The 15,054-nt window shown below is 47.0% G+C and overlaps 1 protein-coding gene across 4 annotated transcripts in view; it reads right to left on the bottom strand.

Moving 5' to 3' along the window:
* SAFB (scaffold attachment factor B) overlaps positions 1–15,054 on the bottom strand; it is a 42,790-nt gene that overhangs the window by 8,262 nt on the left and 19,474 nt on the right. For all 4 annotated transcript variants that reach the window (XM_008987029.5, XM_002761609.7, XM_008987030.5 and 1 more), the window contains exons 5-14: positions 14,363–14,425; positions 11,473–11,500; positions 10,022–10,532; positions 9,548–9,597; positions 8,751–8,845; positions 6,893–7,042; positions 6,732–6,814; positions 6,259–6,398; positions 6,005–6,093; positions 3,210–3,316 (exon numbers count right to left, since the gene is read on the bottom strand). In XM_008987029.5, the coding sequence (XP_008985277.1) occupies positions 3,210–3,316; positions 6,005–6,093; positions 6,259–6,398; positions 6,732–6,814; positions 6,893–7,042; positions 8,751–8,845; positions 9,548–9,597; positions 10,022–10,532; positions 11,473–11,500; positions 14,363–14,425 (1,316 nt within the window). The remainder of the gene's footprint in view (positions 1–3,209; positions 3,317–6,004; positions 6,094–6,258; positions 6,399–6,731; positions 6,815–6,892; positions 7,043–8,750; positions 8,846–9,547; positions 9,598–10,021; positions 10,533–11,472; positions 11,501–14,362; positions 14,426–15,054) is intronic.

Below are 15,054 nucleotides of genomic sequence, written 5' to 3'. Positions count from 1 at the left end.
GACCACCCTCCAGGTGTGAGGACACTGCCAGCTATATTCTTTTGACAGTGATACAGATGACATTTTAGTGCATTTCTCCAGTCTTTGTATGTAAAACCGGAAAGACAGGAGCCAGACTGTCTCTTTCTTTTATGTTGAGATGGTTGCCCAGGCTGTTCTCAAACTCCTGAGCTCAAAACAATCCACCCATCTGCGCCTTCCAAAGTGCTGGGATTACAGGCGTGAGCCACTGTGCTGAGTCTCAGATTCTCTTCTTTTGATCCTTTACCTACACAGTGATAGATACACAGCCTGGGCAATAGTGAGACCCCCGTCTCCACAAGAAATAGTATGACGGGTGTGGTAGCTACCTGGGAGGCAGAGGTGGTGGATCAATCACTTGAGCCCAGGAGGTAGAGACTGCAGTGAGCTATGACTGCACCACTTAACTCCAGGGTGACAGAGTGAGACCGTTTCAAAATAAAAATAAAGGAAAAAAAAAAGAAAAAAAAACCACCGGGCCAGGAGCGGTGGCTCAAGCCTGTAATCCCAGCACTTTGGGAGGCTGAGGCGGGTGGATCACGAGGTCAAGAGATCGAGACCATCCTGGTCAACATGGTGAAACCCCGTCTCTACTCAAAATACAAAAAGTTAGCTGGGCATGGTGGCGCGTGCCTGTAATCCCAGCTACTCAGGAGGCTGAGGCAGGAGAATTGCCTGAACCCAGGAGGTGGAGGTTGTGGTGAGCCAGGATCACGCCATTGCACTCCAGCCTGGGTAACAAGAGCGAAACTCCGTCTCAAAAACAAACAAACAAAAAAACCACACCTCAATACAACATAACAACTTCTGACACAGCATTTTCATCGTGTTAGAAGCTATCTAGATATGATTTAAAGTGTACGGGAGGATGTGCATGGCTTATATGCAGAAATAGCACACCATTTAATATCAGAAACTTGATACTCTGCAAATTCTGGTGTCTACAGGGTCCTGAAGCCAGCTGTCTCTGGATGCCCAGGAACAACTGTGTGCTTCTGTCCCGGAAGAAATGTATAATCTTGCCTCACTGTATTCTGGACCCAAATACCTGCAGCTTCCTCAATTCACCCAACAAGTCTTGGATTCTCCCACATCTGCCTCTGTGGATCTCAGCACTTTCGGGAGGAGCCCGTAGTATGAAGGGGCTACGGTTTATGTAATCGCACTAGGGAACATTCCAGTTCTGTCAAAATGCTCAAAACCTGACAGGGGACACCGGAGACCACAGGCTCCGGTGCATGATCCCACCATGCACTCCAGCCTGGGTGACATGGGGAGGCGCCGAGGGTCTGGAACACGTTAGCGTTCAGCACTGTAGGCTCTTGTGGGCTCCCCCTAGGCTGCCCATGTTCATTATTCCCCCAGCATAAATGCCACCTCCCAACACCTTCATTCACAGGACTATAGGAGAGTTTGTATTTTCTTTTCCTTTAAAAGGAATTAAAGGGTGGCTACTCTCTAGGCAGAGCAGTGCCCACTCCCCCTCCTTTTAAACTAATGGTCCTGATTTTTAAATTTTTATTTATTTGAGATGGAGTTTTGTTCTTGTTGCCCAGGCTGGAGTGCAATGGTGGGATGTCAGCTTACTGCAACCTTCACCTCCAGGGTTCAAGCGATTCTCCTGCCTTACCCTCCCAGGTGGCTGGGATTACAGACATGCACCATCGCACCTGGCTAATTTTGCATTTTTAGTAGAGACGGGGCTTCACCATGTTGGTCAGGCTGGTGTTGAACTCCTGACCTCAGGTGATCCACCCGCCTCAGCCTCCCAAAGTGCTGAGATTACTAGCATGAGACACTCTGCCAGGCGGTCCTTACTTTAAAACTGAACTTAACAAATTATTTCTTCATAGAAAAATTAGCTGTAATTCACCAATGATGTCTGTGTTTAGCTCTTTCCTGACTTATTCAAGAATGAGGCTCTGTGATGCCTAGAACACTGGCTCATGCCTGTAATCCCAGCATTGCAGCACTTTGGGAGGCTGAGGCTGGCATTTCACTTGAAGTCAGGAGTTTTAAGAGCAGCCTGGCCAACATGGCGAAACCCCATCTCTACTAAAAATACAAAAATTAGCCAGGTGTGGCAGGGCCTGCCTGTAGTCCCAGCTACTCAGAAGGCTGAGCCAGGAGAATTGCTTGAACAGGGGAGGCAGAGGCTGTGGTGAGCTGAGTTCACACCATTGCACTCCAGCCTGGGTGACATAGAGACAATCCATCTCAAAAAAAAAAAAAAAAGAGTGAGGCTCGTTCTCGCTGGGTCCACCTCGTGGTCTGTTATTCCCGTATTCACATCTTCTGGAGCAAATTTGGTGTTCTGCACTACTGATGCTGTAAAGCATTCTATCTCTCTGCCTTTGTTACCTTCTATAATCTTTGGGAAGAGACTTATTTGAAAAGACCCGTAGGTAGGCCGGGAGTGGTGGCTCACGTCTGTAATCCCAGCACTTTGGGAGGTTGAGGCGGGTAGATCATATGAGGCCGGAAGTTCGAGACCAGTCTGGCCAACATGGTGAAGCCCCGTCTGTACTAAAAATGCAAAAATTAGCCAGCGTGGGCCGGGTACGGTGGCTCATGCCTATAATCCCAGCACTTTGGGAGGCCGAGGTGGGTGGATCACAAGGTTAAGAGATGGAGACCATCCTGGTCAACAAGGTGAAACCCCATCTCTACTAAAAATACAAAAATTAGCTGGGCGTGGTGGTGCGTGCCTGTAGTCCCAGCTACTCGGGAGGCTGAGGCAGGAGAATTGCTTGAACCCAGAAGGCGGAGGTTGCGGTGAGCCAAGATCGTGCCATTGCACTCCAGCCTGGGTAACAAGAGCAAAATTCGGTCTCCCAAAAAAAAAAAAAAATTTAGCCAGCGTGGTAGCAGGTGCCTATGATCCTAGCTACTCAGGAGGCTGATGCAGGAGAACTGCTTGAACCTGGGAGGCGGAGGTTACAGTCAGTTGAGATCACACTTGGGTGACAGAGCAAGACTCTGTCTCAAAATAACAAAAACAACAAACAAAACAAATAAGAGCCACAGGATGAAAGTTAAATTACAAGTCAGTATGAACTGAAAGCCAATGGAGCAAGAAGATTGACAGCAGTATCCCACCCAGAGAACTCTGCAAATGTCCTCCCAGGACACAGTCATGAACACAGTCTAGAAAAACACCAAACTGTTCCTGTGTCCCGACGACTCACCTATGGGACTCTGAGTCTCTCGATTTCCGAGGCTCCTTGACCTTATCAAAGGACACCACAGACCGCTTCTCTCGGCTTGCCGATTTCCGATCCTGGCTTTTGGAAACCTAGTTCACCAAACAACATTAAAAAGTTAAAGCAGTGGCCGGGCACAGTGGCTCATACCTGTATTCCCAGGACTCTGAAAGTTCAAGGCAGGTGGATCATTTGAGATCGGGAGTTTCAGACCACCCTGGTCAACATGGAGAAACCTTAACTCTACTAAAAATATAAAAATCAGCTGGGCTTCTGATTTACGAAATATCCAGAAAAAAAAAAATTAGCTGGGCATGGTGGCACGCGCTTGTAATCTCAACTACTTTGGTGGCTGAGGTGGGAGGATCCCTTGAACCCAGGAGGTGGAGGCTGCAGTGAACCCAGATCACACCACTACACTCCAGTCTGGGCGACAGAATGAGACTCTGACTCAAAAAAATAAAATTGTTGGGCACGGCCTGTATGTAATCCCAGCACTTCGGGAGGCCAAGGCAGGTGGATAACTTGAGGTTCGGAGTTCAGGACCACCCTGGCCAACATGGCAAAATCCCATCTCTACTAAAAATACAAAAATTAGCCGGGCATGGTGGTAGGTGCCTGGATCCCAGCTATTGGGGAGGCTCAAGTAGGAGAACCGCTTAAAAATCCCCAAGAAGGCAGAGGCTGCAGTGAGTGGAGATAGTGCCACTGTACTCTAGCCTGGGCCACAGAGCGAGACTCCGTCTGAAATAAATAAATAGGCTGGGTGCAGTGCCTCACGCCTGTAATCCCGGCACTTTGGGAGGCTAAGGTGGGCGGATCATGAGGTCAAGAGATTGAGACCATCCTGGCCAACATGATGAAACCTCGTTTCTACTAAAAATACAAAAATTAGCTGGGCGTGGTGGCGTACTCCTGTAGTCCCAGCTACTTGGGAGGCTGAGGCAGGAGAAACACTTGATCCCAGGAGGTGGAGTTAGCAGTTAGCTGAGATCGTGCCACTGCACTCCAGCCTGGGAACAGAGTGAAAGGCTGTCTCAAAATAAAGAAGGAAAGAAAAATAAATAACTTAAATATGAAAAAAGTTAAAGTAGATATGAAAGGTGAACAGAAGAATCAGGTATGAGCTATTTAAGGAAGCTTTTACATTTTGCTTCTCATAATTTAAAGACACAGAATTTCATCCACATTTAATGCTAATTATTATGATGTACCAAGTATATTTAAGAGAAAAAATGGAAATGAGTATTGCCCCCCAAAACTTAAGATCAAAAAACCACTTTATGTTTTTGCTTCAAAATAAATTCCTTAATTTTGCTTTTTCCTTCAATATTAAACACACGATGCATTCCCAAATAAAGCACTTCTGATACGCTTGACAAGTTCCTTATTTGAGCCAACTGCATTTTTAAGAGACCTACTCATTTTATCCCTAGAACTCACACGTTCCTTTTTCCGTTTTCCAAAGGTGTTTTATAGAACAAGGGTAAAGGCTATGACATATCACAGTACTGGCGCAGACAGACTGAGAGCTCCCAAGCGGCCCACCCCATTCACCAACTTAAATGCTTCCTCCTCTGTGCCGCTGAGGGTTGACAGGGCAGGTCCAAGGTCCCTCTCCTTCCTAAAGGAGGGGCTGTTGGCAAGACTGGTCCTGGGCTGGCAAGTGGGAAGTTGGCTGTGAGTGTCCCCAGTTGACAGTTAACCAGAAAAGTTGGCTCAGTGTGTACAGACCATACAAATAGGTGGGTTTTTTTTTTTTTTGAGATGGGGTCTTGCTCTCTCTCCCAGGCTAGAGTGCAGTAGGATGAGCATGGCTCACTGCACAGCCTTGAATTCCCAGGTTTAAGTGGCATTCTCCCACCTCAGCCTTCGGAATAGCTGGGACCAAAGATGCATGTCACGAAACCTGCCTAATTTTAAATTTCTTGTGAAGATGGGGGTCTCACTATGTTGTGGAAACTGGTCTCCAACTCTTGAGCTCCAATGATCCTCCCAGCTCAGCCTACCAAAATGCTGGGGTTAAAGGCATGAGCCACCATGCCCAGCTCACACTGCAGCCCAGCAAGGAGGCAGGAGTACAGGAAGGGGTCAAGGTGGAGAGCGGGCTAGAGGGAGGCTGGAGAGACAGGCCGGTCACCACGGCATGCCCCACACTGCTGGGTGCAGAAATGCATGATGGGGAGCTGCTGACATCTTCAGGGTAGACAGGAAATATGGACTGCCACACACTGACTCAGGGAAACTGCTCCCATACGTGAATTTTCAAGTTAGCTTTAGAAAACAAGTAACAGTCATCAGAACAAAAGAAAGAATAAAAGAAAGTTTTTTGTATTTTAAAAACTAGTTTGAGGCTGGGTGCAGTGGCTCATGCCTGTAATCCCAGCACTTTGGGAAGCCAAGGCAGGCGGATCACCTGAGGTTAGAAGTTCAAGAACAGCCTGGCCAAGATGGCCAAACCCTGTCTCTACTAAGACGATAATGGCACATGCTTATATCCCTAGCTACTTGGGAGGCTGAGCAGGAGAATCGCTTGAGCGTGGAAGGCAGAGGTTGCAGTGAGCTGAGATTGTAGAACTGTACTCTAGTCTGGGCGACAGAGTGAGACTGTGTCTCAACAATAAATAAATAAATAAATAAAATAGTTTGAGATTTCTACATTTTTTGAAACGGTATACGAAAGCTTTTTTCAAACGAAGCTCAATAATACCCTAAGATGCACAACAAAATACAGACTGAAAAGTAAAGCAGAATACCCTAGTGGGAAAATTAATACTCACTCTCTCTTTGGACCCAGATGTTTTCACACTAATCACAGGTACCCCTTTGGATTTATCCATGACTACAGTCCGCTCGGTCCCTCGACTTCCTAAGGAAAGACAGGGAAATTTAAGGGGAAAACCATGAACACCCGAAGGAGAAAAACCCTCTGCACCATGAATTTAGTTTGTGTTACCGGCTGATCATAGCAATGTAACAAACCACACCAGGCTCAGAAACAAGACAAAACCTCCCGGGCCCATCAGCTGCCCACCTGACTTTGTGGCTCGAGATCGCTCTGAGGGGCCAGGTTTCTGATCATCTTGGTCCTTACTCTTTTCTCCACTTCCGTCTTCACCCTTCTTAGCATTGTCTTTTCTGTCACCTTTATCGTCCCTCTTAAGATTTGCAGATCTAGAAAAAACAGACGTGTTGGCTGGGCTTGGTGGCTCATGCCTATATTCCCAGCATTTTGGGGGGACGAGGTGGGTGGATCACATGGGACCAAGAGTTTGAGACCAGCCTGGCCAACATGGCGAAACCCTGTCTCTACTAAAACTACAAAAATTATATAGGTGTGGCTATAATCCTAGTGAATCTGGAGGCTGAGGCAGGAGAATCGGTTGAGCCTGGGAGATGGAAGCAGCAGTGAGCCAACATCTCACCGCTGCATACCAGCCTGGACAACAGAGTGAGATTCTGTTTAAAATACCCTGCCCCTTTAATTTAACCAGGGAGAAGGGGTACCTGTCGCTGTTGCTCGACTTCTCCTTTTTCCCGTCACTGTCTCTTTTGTCAGAGGTTTTCTTTCCCACAGGTTCATTTTTGGCCTGAAGAAGAGAATCAAGTGCAAGTATTACCTCATTTCCTAATGTGGACTACATCTTGAGAAGAAAACGGCCACTCACTTTCTCCACGGAGATCATCTTTCCATGGAGCTCTGTCTTGTGCAGGTGGTTAATGCATTTCGTGGCCTCTTCTGCTGTGGACATCGTGACAAAACCGTAACAGCGAGCTCCAGGACTCCGGGCATTTGTCACAACCTTGGCGCCTACCACCTCAAAGGAAAGCGGGCAAATATGGCTCAGACCCTGAACGGGGCATGGCAATATGAAAAGCCCACAGGAAAGCCTCCTCACTGGGGGTCCCACAGTGTTAGACTGGGGAGACTAATGCTACTAATGCCGCTGTTTCGCTGTTACTCCTCCAAGGACCTCTGGCCAATTCTAATTGCTCATCTAGTTCCTCAAGGGGACTAGGAGGGCAGTGTAGGGGAACAGAGGAAAGAGAAATGAAACAGGGTTCTGCCAGTGTTCCTTTAATATGGTCTAAAACTCGTGAGGAAATGATTCCAAATATAAAGTTATGCTACGTAGACGGTAAATTACGAAGTGATGCAACATGGGAAAAAAAAAAAAAAAAAAAGAGAAAAAGACTTCACCACAGACAGAGTGACACAAAGACAGGTCTGCAGGCCATGCGCTGAACTCAGACCCGTCCTATCAGTGACCTCCCAGGTTTAAAGTGGCAGTCTTTCCACGCCACTTGGTTCTCTCAACTCCAGCAGGCTGCACTTAGGCTTGCCCTTTGATAGCAGAAGACGCCACAGCTCAGGAGAAGCCCCGAAGGAGCCAGTGGCCGTAGGTGGTATTCACACTCATCGTGCCACATGGAATCCCAGCCCCAGAGGACATTCTCAGAGGGGTCTGATCCTTTACTTAACCCACATCAGGCCAGCAATGTACCCAAGACACTGCAGTCTCTAGGGCAACACTTCCCACTGAGCACCCACCTGCCAAGGGCCACCGTGGAGTCAGGAAAGGAGCTCTAGCGGGGGAAATGTGGCGCAGGCATTGCCGGCCACACGCCTTGGATCACTGAGGCCCACGGAGCTCTTAGTTATGTCCGTAATAATGACATACTTAGTTTGATCCTCTTTTAAGTTCTTCAAAGTCAGTAATTGGGGAAAACACTTGGTTTTCTATACTGCAACGTGTTGAATGAAGCCTCACTGTGCAAAACAAAGGACTGGACTCCTTCCTTTGACTGTCCCGAAACTGAATGTGAGAGAGATGAGGAGCCCTGGATGCAGGAGGCTATCTGGGAGGCAATTCTGGGAAGCATTGAGGGGAGGGGAGGGAGAAAGCACAGGGAGGGCCAGGCGGCCGCGCTGGGCACTGGGAGTGCGGAGCTGGTACCATCAGCTCCACCTTCATGGGTTTGAGAAAGGCAGGTGTTGCAGACAAGAGGCGGCTAGAACTGCCTCCGGAGGTGAACTGAGGCAGCAACTTTGAGAGCCCCCAGCTGCTGAGGTGAGGTTCAGTCAATGGACGCCAACACCCCCATGGTCAGGGACCCCCCCCATCAGACTCTAGGGTCCTTGTTCTTGAATTCTGAGTTACAGCACCACAAACACTGTCCTAAGAACAGCACTGCCTCTCAGCCATGCCAACTAGCATCCCCACCTGCCTATCCTGGCTGCCCAGCCTGAGTATGATGTCCTAAGGACAGAGAAACGGATCCACAAGCCATCACAGGGAAGGGGGCAAGCGTGCAGAGAAGGGGAGAAATACAGCAGAGATGTGGGCTCTGGAAGCTTCCACACCACTCTCACCTCTAGCCATGGAGGGGCAGACCCTCTCCAGCCATTAGCAAGCGTAAGCTCCTGGTACCTTCCTAAGAACTCACTGAGGGGAGGAGGATCTGCATGTAAAGGCCACAACACTGGTCTCAAAGCATCTTCTCCAGAAAAGCTCTGGCACTTACCTTCCCATATTTGCTGAAAAGATTCTTCAAATCTGTAGCTCTGGTTGTAGAAGAGAGTCCACTAACCCAGAAATTTCTACCACAACTGCTGCGACCTATTTCAAAAGAAAGTTCTAGTCAAAAGCCAAAAACCCACAAGATCTCAAGACTTAGACACAACCTTTCCAAACCTGACATGGTTTCCACTTTTCCCAAGGCAGTGACAGCACTAAAAACCAAATGGGGCCGTCGGCCTGACCACTGTCCTCACCAAGACCCTCCAGTTGCGACACCAGGCCCAGCAGCACTGCCACAGGGCCCATCACAATACTGAATTGGGCTGTTGGGACCATGTGAGGTTTCCTAAGAAAGTCAGCAATCGCTTAATTACAGGAGGAACTACTGTGGCCACGTAGCAAAACAGCCAACCTCAATGTCGACAACGCATCCCATTTCTCTGTCTCCATCGATGGCTTTGTATCTATCCCACGTTTTAGCTCCTTTAGAACACTGATCAAGAAGGAATTTGGTAGGGTAAAATCATTTCTCAGTTAATGGCTTTAATGAAAGGTTACAGGATGAATGTGCTCCCAACACACTCTGAAAGAAGGGTCTGCACGAATCAACCTATTAATTCTTAGGATCTGGCTTGCCTCCTATAACCCAGAACCTGTAGAGTTAACAGCAGAGAAGGAGGATGCACAAGTCTCAGGAGTCTCTTGGGTAAGGACCGCGGTGTGCGATGAACCAGAATCAAACACCTGCCACTGTCTAGGCCATATATGCTCCAAGGGACTGGTGTCACCAGGGTGACCTACCTTTTTCCTCTTTGGAAAGCCTTTTTGTATCCGAGTCATCTTCCGGAGAACTAGAGACAAAAGACAATGTCATTCTGCAAGGAAGCAGCATGGCAGAAACAAACTCAAAACCATAAAATTCGTGCTGAGGTTGCATACCTACCCGAAATTTAGTTCTGAAAAAATGAAACCCCGACAAACTTGTATTGCAAATCTGACCTAACCATAAGATTTCAGACCCACAGGAGTTAATTAATTCTGCTGGGCTAAAGGTAATTAGGAGGAATTAAAGAACACAACCATGATAGGTTGAGAAAAGAAAAAAGATTATGTAATCAGTGTAAAATACACAAAGAGAAATAAAACATTCTTTAGAAGCAAATCTACAATTTCGTCAGTCTGGCTGGCCAATTGCAGAAAAAACAGCTTATGTGTGTCATTAAATGACCAATGAAAAGGAGATAGCGTCTGGTCTAAAACTGAGAAAAAACAAACCTCATTTTCTGATCAGCGCCCTCACTGGTTGAGGACTCTTTAGGAGCCGGAGGAACTTCATTACAAGCTTCAAAATCAAACTTCCTCCCGTCTTCTTTGCTATCTCTGGCTTCTGGGCTTGGGGCTTCCGTGGGCGCTTCCGCGAGCTCCTCGCTAGAGGCCTCCGCGAGCTCGGAGGCCGCACTACTCTGCTCAACTGCTGGCTCTAGCCCTACGGGTTCACAGTCCGTCCTCTCGCCATCGCCTGGCTGCTCCACGGGCTCCCTTTTCACTACCGCTAACAGGCTGTCTGCCTTGCTCGACTGAGCGTGTGCTGTTGACTCGCTGGCCAAATCTAAATCACCCTCTTCCGGATGGGCGCTGTCAAATAGGTCCTCTTCCTCCGCAAGCTTTCTGTCTGGCCCCACGCTACTTGTGTCCTGTGCAAATGGCTGCTCCAGCTCGGAACTTTCTTCTTTTACTGGCTCAGATTTACAAGTTTCCCCCAAAATGTCGAGTATTTTCTCATTTTCTACGGATTTAACAGGAATAGAATGGCACAAGGTTTAATTACCAGGGAAATAAAGCAATCACAAATGTGGAACTGGCACGGCTGCCACACTAACATGAAGAGAACTGCTAGCTACACAGAGATTGGAAAACCCGCGGGTACACAAAGTTACACTGGTTACACTACCTGCGCTGTGACCGCCTCTAGGTAAGCCTCTACGCTACACGGAAGAGAAAAGCATCCCAGAGATTTAACCCCCAAAACCTTCTGGCTGATTCTTGAGAGTCTTCATTCTGTCGTCGTTTAGATATGACTCTTCCAAATTTAGCTTCCAAAGTCCAAGTTGCTTAACTGAATGTATCAGCATTCACTGAACAGCTCAATTTCCAAATTTCTTTGAATTCTTTTAACAGAACAGTCCAACATGGAAACCAGAATCTCTTCCGTCCGTGCTGAGATATTTGCAGTCCAGAAAGTGAACAGTGTTTGGAATTCTCATGAAGACACTCTTTCCTCTTCTGGAATCCAGTTAGGTCTCAAATTTGTTTTAAAATGTATCTCCCTACCACTGCCTGAACTGCCTCAATTAAAAACCGCAAAATTAAGCTACTGCCCAATATCACAAGATCTGTTTTGTGGGTGCAGAGGTTATTAGCTCTCAAGAAAGGCATGTGGAACTCTTTCTATGTATGCTTCAACGCTGTTGATATTCAAAAAGGCATGAGATGCTCTCATCTCACTGATACATTTTGTAAAATGACAAGTGAGCCACTTTCACAGATCTGGTGATATGGCTGGGTTTCCAATCTCTATGATCCTGGTAGGTTTTGGACTGTAAACCTTTAGAACAATGTATACTATAGTAAGACAACTTTTTTCAAATCAAAGAATTCCAATTAGAGAAGGTGGAAAACTAGAATGGTTCCAAACCCCCACTGGTGAGTTTTTCATTTAACAGTACCTGGCTCCAGGGATGGCTCTTCAATTTCCTGCAAGAAAAAAACATAAATAAGACTGTGCTAGATGGATGACACCTACAGTTTATTAAAACTAAATCCAAGAATAACTAAAGAGGGAATCAAAAAAAATACAAGCATGGAAACTCACAAACACCAGAGGTGGAAACCTCCTTATTTTAGGAACGAGCCCGCAACACTGGCATCCACTTCAACGCAGCCCACCACTATCCAGTCTCCCCTGCAGGGGCCTGGCACTGATCTCACTTCATGGTGAAGCACTCATCACATGCGTGCCTATTCCTCTATATTGAACTCTCAAATCCAAAGCGAGTCGTGTTTCTATTTTTCTATTGTTAGTGTCTAGAGGAATGCATGGCACGTTAACAGTGACTTTTTCATTGAATGAAGCTGAGATAACTTTCTGATAATCAAAAGACTGAGGGAATATGGTGCGGGTGGTTTGACTCCTTTTATTTTGCATGGTGGTACCAGTGTGAATACCTCTGTGAATACCCTTCCTCCTTTATTTCCTCTTCCAGTCAATGTCTGCACCAGGCCAGCTCCAGAAGTCATTCTGACTCTTAACAGGAAGCCCTGTCCACTCAGGCTGGTACTCTCCTTGCCTATTGTGGTTGTATTACCCGCATCCCATCTCTCTGCATCTTGTGTCCACAGTGAGCACAGTCCCTCTGTGGCCTTCAGCCTTCAGCCAATGGATCCCTATGCCACCTCCCTCCCTGACAGGCCCAGACCTCCCCTGCCCTGTTCCAGCCAAGTCATATACATCCCTCAGCATTCAGGTCAGTAGCATCTCCCTTTAGGAAGGCTTTCCCCTAGGGGATCCCTCTCTAGCCCAACTCCAGCTGAGCTGTGCGCCACTAAGCAGTGGAGCTTTTCCAACATGATGTGACCCCCCTACCCTGTTTCCTCTGCACACAAGGTATACTCTGGAATTCCAGCCAACACTGATGAGCACTGACTAGGTTCCAGGCACAAATGTAAGTGCCTACATACACAGAGACTCATCATCGGTTGCAAGAGGTTGGTCCTAATGGTAGCACTCTTCTTTTTAAGACTCTAATCAGAGAGACTGAGTAACTTGTGCAAGGACACACAGCAGGTGGGAAGCAGAGACAGGCTCTGAGCAAAGGCCGTACAAGTGTGGGTCTGCACTGTCAGCTGTCAGGCCAGGCCCCATGAGCACAGGACCATCCTTCTTTCTCATTCATCTGCATAAAGCTGATAGTTAATGTCACACCTGACACATCACGGGGCTTCACATATACCCAATAAGTAGGTGTGACTGAATAATAACTTCTCTTGGGAACTGCCCTGCCATTTCAGGATGCTCTAAGAAACTGTACATTTGGCTGGGTGTGGTGGCTCACACCTGTAATCTCAGGACTTTGGGAGGCCGAGGCAGGTGGATCATGAGGTCAGGAGTTCAAGACCAGCCTAGCCAACATGGTGACACCCTGTCTCTACTAAAAATACAAAAATTAACTGGGTATGGTGGCAGGCACTTATAATCCCAGCTACTCGGGAGGCTGACGCATGAGAATTGACTGAACCCGAGAGGCGAAGGTTGCAGTGAGCTGAGATCACGCCACTGCACTCCAGCCTGGGTGACAGAGTGAGACTCCGTCTTGGGGAAACAAACAAACAAAACTGTACACTTTCCTCATGGTTTTAATCAGTTTTTTTCGCCATGTACCCTACCCCGTGCTGGGAATTCAGACCACATGACTGAAGCAAATGATCAATCTTGGCAGAATAATTTCCCCTTACTTTCTCTAGAGAAGCAAATATATTCCTATTTGTTTAGGAGAGACTGTATGCTTCCCATTTTAACATGGGAAACTGTGACCAAGAAAGACCCTGGGGGAAGTGACAAGATCAGGACCCTCCTGTCTGAGTCGGGAATGGCTGTCAACTCGTAGGTGGAGAGACGTCAGCGCTAAAGGCAAGCTGGGTTTCACCAGATTTTCTTGAGATTTGCGCCTTCCTCAAGGCTGGAGCTCTGGCCTTCCAATATCTCCCTTACCCTTGCTTGGCGGAAGTAAATGGAGTTCTTCTCCAAAAGGTGGTATCTAATTACAATAGCATGGATGACATTTAAAAAGAGAGAGGGAGGGAAAAAACCAAAAAGGCTAGGCAAGAGCTGACTCTATCTACATTTCTTCACAAAAAGTTCCCCTAAAAATTAGATAGCTATCTAGGTAAGCATGTTCTAACAATTTATATCTACGAAGGCTGGCGGGGAAAAAAGAAAACTCAAGACCCACAAATATAAAAATCATACCTGGAAGTTCTCATCTCATCTGTTCTCATCTAAAATTTAATATTTACATAGAAGCTAATGAAACAGGCAGGATGTACAGTCATTAAAAGAAATCTGGGCAATTTCAGTAAAAAAACTTCCCAAAGACAAGACAAGAACCCAAGACCCCACTTTCCCAGCAGGGCTGTCAACCCTCATCCCCATCACCCTATTCATCTTTTCTAGGCAGATATGCCCCCTTGCTGTCTCATCAAATCGTCTTTCTGCAGGGGATGCCACCCAGAGTAAATAAAGACAGGCTGCCATCCCCCCCAACACCCCCCTCCCTGCCCAGCAATGAAATTAACAAGAATGCCACAAAATACGTCTCTAATCACTGCTGGTAAGCCACAGCCTTGGAGGTCAGTCGTCGAAGCCTAGAGATAAGTCCCTGGCAATGTGCACATTGTATTTGGAGGAAAGCAGAAAGCAAACACCCCTAAGGATCTTAAGAAAGGAAACAATCCTTGTGGTGATTATTAGCTGGAACTGGCATGCGGTGTCTGAAATGGTTTCCAGAAATTATGGTCCGATCTTTCATTCTAAAATTACTGAGACATACAACAGTTTACCTGTAATATAGTGAAGTCAGACGATGAAGTATCTAAATTGTTTATAGCTTCTTTGTCCTCCATCTGTAAAATAAACGGAGAAAATACAGTTCATCAAAGCAAGAATAACGTAACATAATGGTCCACCTGCACAATGAAAAGTGAACAGTTGGCCGGGTGTGGTGGCTCACGCCTGTAGTCCCAGCACTTTGGGAGGCCAAGCCAGGGGGGATCACGGGGTCAAGAAATTGAGACCATCTTGCACAACACGGTGAAACCGAAACCCCATCTCTACTAAAAAGTACAAAAATTAGCTGGCATGGTGATGCGTGCCTGTAGACCCAGCTACTTGGGAGGCTGAGGCAGGAGAATCGCTCGAACCCTGGAGGCAGAGATTCTGGGGTGAGCTGAAATCATGCCACTGCACTCCAGCCTGGCGACACAGTGATACTCTGTTTCAAAAAAAAAAAAGTGAACAGCCATGAAAAATAATTTACAACAAAATTTAAACCAAGGGCAGAAATCGAAACACCAATATAGTGTAACTGCAACTAAACTGAAAGAAATATTGTATGTTGGGGCTGGGCGCGGTGGCTCACGGCTGTAATCCCAGCACTTTGGGAGGCCAAGGCAGGTGGATCACAAGGTCAAGAGATCGAGACCATCCTGGTTAACATGGTGAAACCCCGTCTTTACTAAAAATACAAAATATT

The sequence above is a fragment of the Callithrix jacchus genome, chromosome 22 (genome assembly GCF_049354715.1).
Source record: "Callithrix jacchus isolate 240 chromosome 22, calJac240_pri, whole genome shotgun sequence".
Taxonomy (NCBI): domain Eukaryota; kingdom Metazoa; phylum Chordata; class Mammalia; order Primates; family Cebidae; genus Callithrix; species Callithrix jacchus.
This window is presented reverse-complemented; position numbering and strand designations above follow the sequence as displayed.